We start from the raw sequence: 6481 nt of genomic DNA, 5'->3' as shown, positions 1-6481 counted from the left end.
TAGCTGTAGAGGGCAGTGTCACTGGCCATCATATGTGGAATCCAAACTGGGGCCCTCTGGCGTCCCAAGCCAGCTCTTAACCAACGCGCCACTCGGAGGGCCCCCTTGTTACTCTCTTTAAATACCCATCAGTTTGAAAATCGCCTTCCTGAAAAATTGGACACCATTTGCTAGATTTTATTACTCTCCTCTGGTTTACTCTGGGAAATAGTTCTGCTATCCAGAGAGTGTTACATTTATACAAGAGACAGGCAGGCTTTTATCGCAGCCATAAGATGCCAGGAAAACGTAAGATGGGTTATGATTTTCCATGACCAGATTCCAGCGGTCAAGGAATATTCTGCATTTTTAGGACTTATGGAGGACCTTGTATAAAGGTCATCTTTCACTGCCCTAGAGTCTGTGGAGCACAATTAAACATGTGGGTTGGTGTTCCTTGTAAATAACTACTTATTTATCTACTGACTTTTTTTTTTTTTAAAGATTTTATTGGGGAATTGGGGAGGGGAACATTGTGTTTTTCCAGGACCCATCAGCTCCAAGTCAAGTTGTTGTCCTTCAGTCTTAGCTGTGGAGGGCACAAACTCAGCTCCAAGTCCGGTCACTGTTTTCAATCCAGTGGGGGAGGGGAGGGCGTAGTCCACCATCCCGTGTGGGAGTTGAACAGGCAACCTTGTTAAGAGCATGCACTCTCAGCAGTTCAGCGGTAGCTCAGCTCGGGCACAGCTCACTGGCCCATTTGGGAATTGAACCTGCAGCCCTGTTGCTCAGAGCTCGCACTCTAACCAACTGAGCCACTTAGCTGACCCCTTTACTGACCCTTTACTTATTTACTTAATATATATATGTATTTGAGTTCTCAAATATGCATGGGCAGAGGAAGAAAACTGATATGGCATATCCAGTAAAGGATATGGAAGAAAGGTATGCCCCCTTTTCACGTCTACTTTGATGGTTCATCTGGCTCTTTCATGCAGATTCCCTGAGAGGCCGTGTAGTGAGGTGGTTAGACAGACGTGGGTATAAATGGCTTTCCAGGCCATTTAACTAGAATGACTTGGGCAACTGACTTAACCCTTCTGGGCCTCAGTTTCCTCGTCTGTAAAATGGGGGAGAAGATCAGTCCCTATTTCCAAGAGAGTATTAAAGACAAGAACAAAAAGGAGCCCTGCCCAGATGCTGACATGACAGATATCAGCTTAAAAACAGACAGGTAATATGTTCATCCAATAGGACATCCAAAAGCAGCTGCCTTTGGTATGTGGAGGCGGTAATTAAATTACAGAAAGGGGCACAAGGAGGGCTGGCCGAGTGGCGCGTTGGTTAAGAGCTGGCTTGGGATGCCAGAGGGCCCCGGTTCAGATCCCACATAAGGGCCAGTGACACTGCCCTCTACAGCTAAGATGGCAAACAACAGCTCGACCCAGAGCTGGGCTGCCGTGAGTCAGCGATGGCGTAGGCTGCAGCCCGTGCTGCAGTGGGCTGCCTTAAGCTACTGTGAGCGGCCGGCAGCCGGTGTGAGCTGCCAAGAGCTGCCATGAGTGGCCGTCCAGAGGCTGGCGACTGATCTGCCTCAGCCGGGAAGAACGCAATGATAATGCCAACATGGGCCAGTGAAGTGACATCCTCCACAACTAGACTGAAGAATAAAAAAAGGACAGCAACTTGTCTGTTCCCCTTCCCCTGATTCCCCAGCGCTGTTCCCCTCCCCCAATTCCCCAATAAAATCTTAAAAAAAAAAGGGGGGGGCACAAGGAAACTCTCTGGGAGGCTAGAAACATTCTATATCCAAATGGGAGATGATTACTTGGAAATAGATGTTCATAAAAACTCAATGAACTGTTGTTCACTTAATATCTGTCCATTTTACAGTATGTCAATTATTTCTCAATTTAAAAAGAAAACAAACTCTGGGTCTTCAAAGTTCAAGTCCAATGCTCCTGCCAAAGGTTAGGAAATCAGTTAGATAAGATTAGGAGAGATACCAGGACGCCCAACGGAGGATAGAGGTGATAGAAATACAAGGAGTGTTTCGACAGAACTTGGTTAGTGTGAATTACAAGGTCCATCTGACAAGGACAATGAGTGGAAGAAAGGGAAGGAAGAGGGAAACGTGAGTTGAGCTTTGAAATCTGCTATGGTCACACACACTGATAACTGTATTGCCCAACCACTGATGGGAACAGGTTGTCTCCTTCAGAGATGCGTCTACAATATACTTGTTGGGAGCCATGCAGGCTGGCTTTACTGTAGTATAACTTGTTTTGCATCTTGCTCCTTTCTGCACCTGGAGGATGCTTACTTAACCTTGAGGTATGTGGTGAGAAGGCCAGTTCCTTAGACACAATAAGATAGAGGGCTGTCTGGGTTTGTGGAAGATAGTTTCCTGNAATGATGGTGCCAACTTGGGCCAGTGAAGCAACGCCCTCCACAACTAGACTGAAGAACAAAACGACAGCAACTTGTCTGTTCCCTTTCCCCCAATCCCCCAGAGCTGTTACCATCCCCCCAATTCCCCAATCAAAATCTTAAAAAAGAAAAAGAAACAAATCTGTATAACTGAAAAAAAACAATAATATTACATAAAATCAAAGAGCCGAGGCAGACACCCAGGTCTGAAATGGACTCCCCTCCAGGACTCTTGGCCTTGTTTCTTTGCAGAAGCCTCAGCATGGTGAAGCTTTCCTCCTCTTAGTGGTTAGTTGGGTGAGTGAGTCTTGGTGAGTGAGCACCTATTGTGTCTTTAGCTTCCTGGGGTGGTTGACGGTGGTCATAGTGACTCACCGACAGGAGCGTGTGCCATGAGGCAGGCACTCAGCAAGGACAGCCTCACTGATGACCCCAAGAGGGGCACCATTGCTACCCCCTGCAATGCCTTCCGGTCAAGGTGGGGTTCAACGGGTGGGGGGGGGGCTTGGTACGAGCCTCCAGGAGACAGAGCTGAGTGAAGAGCAGCGGATCTGCACCTTGGGCAGGGCTGCTGGGAGAACAAACTCTGGCAGCAGCCGGAACCCACTTGTGCCACACTTACGACAGCCTTGCTCGTCTGAGCCATTCGCACAGTCCACCTGGCCATCACACCTCCAGAACTGAGGAATGCAGCGGTTGACACGGCCACCACAGCTGAAGTCCTCCACCTTGCAGGTGACAGACACTGAGGGAGAAACAGGACTGAGCCTTAACTCAAAGGGAAGACCAATCTGCCTCGCCAGTCCTAGCTGTGCCAAGGAAGAACCCAGAGTTTTCAGAAAGAGGGTGCCAATCCCGTCTTCCTAGGTCAAAATTTAATGAAGCATGTTAAAAATTAGACGCCAGGGGCTGGCCGAGTGGCTCAGTTGGTTAAGAGCTCGCTTGGGAGCACCAGCTCTGAGCAGCAGGGCTGCAGTTCGGATCCCACATTAAGGGCCAGTGACGCTCGCCCTCTATAGCTAAGATGATGAACAACAGCTGGACCTGGAGCTGGGCTGCTGTGAGCTACATGAGTGGCTGGCAGCCGGTGTGAGCTGCGGGGAGCCGCTGTGAGTGGCCGACCAATGACCGGCAACCGATCTGCCTCACCCCGGAAGAGCACAATGATCATACCAACATGGGCCAGTGAAGCGACGTCCTCCACAACTAGACTGAAGAACAAAAACAATATGTCTACCTGTCTGTTCTCCTCCCCCGATTCCTCTACGCTGTTCCCCTCCCCACAATTCCTCAATTAAAAAAAATAATAAAAAAAAATTAGATGCCAGGTGACGAAAAAGTTTTGGAACGAGATAGAGGTGCTGGTTACACAACATTGTGAATGGATTAATGCTACTGAATTGGTCGCTTTAAAACGGTTAAATTTGTGTGGCGTGAATTTCACCCCAATTTTTATAAAAAAGGAGCTGTTAAAAGGAAGTTCTAGCAATATCTTCCCTCCCCATCTCCCAATTCATGGTTGAATACATGAATCTGATGGTCAATTTCCAACTTATCTATCACCCTCTATCATCAAAAAATGTTGGGATGGGTGTCACGCCCAAACGGGACTCACTGCACGTCTGCTGAGACTCATCCGAACCGTCCTTGCACTCTGCGCTCCCGTCGCAAACCCACTTGTAGGAGATGCATGTCCCATCTTGGCACTGGAACTCATTTCTTTCACATTTATCTTCCACTGAGGGAGAAGGAAAGGGGAAGGAAGGTTCAATGCTAAGGTCAGAAACTGACTGCGCTACCTGTGTCTGTTTCTTACCAACTGAAGAATGAACCAGAAATACAACCCTTTGCAAGTGTGATTCCCAGGAAATGAAACATGCACAACAAATTAAATTTCATGAACCAAAAATATAGCAGAGGATGCAAAAAGAGAAAGAGAGAGAGAGGGAGAGAGAGAGAGAGAGAGAGAGAGAGAGAGAGAGAGAGAGAGAGAGAGAGACTTGTCAAAAATGTGTAATTGTTATTGAATCCAAAGTATGAATCCACTGGGATATGGGAATAAAATATTAGAACTCCTGTTCACATTAATAACAAAATTATTTAACATATTACATACCTGTATTGGAAACAGTAATAAGGAAAATCGACACTGTAAAAATCATTAAAACTTGAGGAAATTTTTCCAGTAGGTAGTGGAAATAGAAAAAGAAAAAAATGATGAGAAATTAATGTGGAGACCATAGAGCAGAGATCCCACAGCAAAAATAATCATACAGAGGGTGCCAAAAAAATGCATACACATTTTAAGAGGAAAAGTGTATTAAAATTGTAATAATATATACTGATATCAAAAGATGAATACAAGTCACACTTGACTTCTACAATTACAAGAGGTGCTCAAAGTGGTTACCATCAGCATCCAGACACTTCTATTATGGCGAACTTGACCAAAGTGTCCACTTGTATACATTTTTTTGGCACCCCTGGTATATCTGAAGGTCAGATCCAAAGAAATGGAACAGAAACAGTAGCCTTAGATATAATAAGAGAAAAGTTTTTCTAGAAAAAGAAAGACTCAGATTTTTACATAAAAATGAGGACAAAGCAAGTGTTTGGGAAATTTCCTAAAATACATGATTTTTGCACCTGGGAAAGGAGATCAAAATTATATTGACTGCATTTTGTTTTAGGTATTATGCTTTGATTTAGAATGCATTGCTATGTGTGAACTGGAATCACAGCAAACTTTTATTGATTGGTGGGTGATACCTGGTAATAAAAATCTTTTATTTTTTAATTTTTTTTATTGTTAGTTTCAGGTGTACAGAACAATGCAATAGTTATCCTTTTCACCCTCACAAAGTAACAACCCCCCTGCCCCCATGTACTGCCCTCCCACCCCCGATAACATGCTTATCTATTACAATTCCATTGATTCCATTCCCACTCTCTACTCCATGTCCCATGACTATATGTATATATAATTACAGTTGACATACAAAAATCTTTTAATCCTGAAGTATAAACTTTGATTTCCTATGCAAACTAAAACAATGAGGCCAATAAAAATTCTGATCCAACTTATCTCAACAAGCTTTATACTGAATAAATAAGGAAATAAGACAAAAACAATACATCTTGCTGGAAGCAGGATTTACCTGATGAGTCAGATGTTCTATAGGCAAATAGTATGTAAAACATAATTTTTGATTGATGGCTATATTACTTATATGTTTCATTATCCTTGTAAGACGATTGAGAAGGTTTTTCTATTTTCTTCTTTTTTAAAATTTTATTGGGGAATTGGGGAAGGGGCACAGCCAAGTTGTTGTCCTTCAGACTTAGTTGTGAAGGGCGCAGCTAGCTCAGCTCCAAGTCCAGTCGCCATCTGGCTGCCCATTAGCAGCTCGCAGCTGCTCAGCTTAAGGTGCCTGTTAAATCTTAGTTGCGGGTGGGCATAGCCCACCATCCCATGCGGGAGTCAAACTGGCAACCTTGTTGTTAGGAGCATGTGCTCTCACCAGCTGAGCCATCCTGCCACCTGTTGGCAGCTCAGCGGCAGCTCAGCTCGGGTGCAGTTCACTGGCCCATGTGGAAATCGAACTGGCAACCCTGTTGCTCAGAGCTCGTGCTCTTAACTAACTGAGCCACTAGGCCGGCCCAAGAAAGCTTTTCTATTTATCAATTAATTTTGAATGTTAGCCATAACCAAGAAAATTGTTTAATGGTTTGTGGAAAATTTGGCCACAAATTTCTGCAAAAGGTGCAAAATTTTGCACAAAGGTAATTCATGCATGCATCATACTTGAAACAGAAATCACATCTCCAGAAAGTGATTCCATATGGTCCTGGGAGAACCTTCCGGACAAAAAAGAACTGGAGAAAGTAAATACTTGAATGATTCTTCCTGCCCCTGAGAGAAGCCCGTCCTTCTTTATTCTGGAACGAAGAAGGACCAAGCTCTTACAAGCTGTGTCATATATAGTCTTTTTATATATTTAGATGTTTCTTTTCCCTTGTTATTCTCTTTATTTTATTATTTTATTTTATTATTTTAAGTTTTTTTTTTTTT

The 6481-nt window shown here is 44.2% G+C and overlaps 1 protein-coding gene across 1 annotated transcript in view; it reads right to left on the bottom strand.

Moving 5' to 3' along the window:
- Nucleotides 1-6481, bottom strand: part of LDLR (low density lipoprotein receptor) — a 43848-nt gene that overhangs the window by 29198 nt on the left and 8169 nt on the right. Inside the window, exons 2-3 of the mRNA XM_019659237.1 lie at nucleotides 4025-4147; nucleotides 3032-3154 (exon numbers count right to left, since the gene is read on the bottom strand). Of these exons, the coding sequence (XP_019514782.1) occupies nucleotides 3032-3154; nucleotides 4025-4147 (246 nt within the window). The remainder of the gene's footprint in view (nucleotides 1-3031; nucleotides 3155-4024; nucleotides 4148-6481) is intronic.

The sequence above is a fragment of the Hipposideros armiger genome, unplaced genomic scaffold (assembly GCF_001890085.2).
Source record: "Hipposideros armiger isolate ML-2016 unplaced genomic scaffold, ASM189008v1 scaffold_298, whole genome shotgun sequence".
NCBI classification, from domain to species: Eukaryota; Metazoa; Chordata; class Mammalia; order Chiroptera; family Hipposideridae; genus Hipposideros; species Hipposideros armiger.
This window is presented reverse-complemented; position numbering and strand designations above follow the sequence as displayed.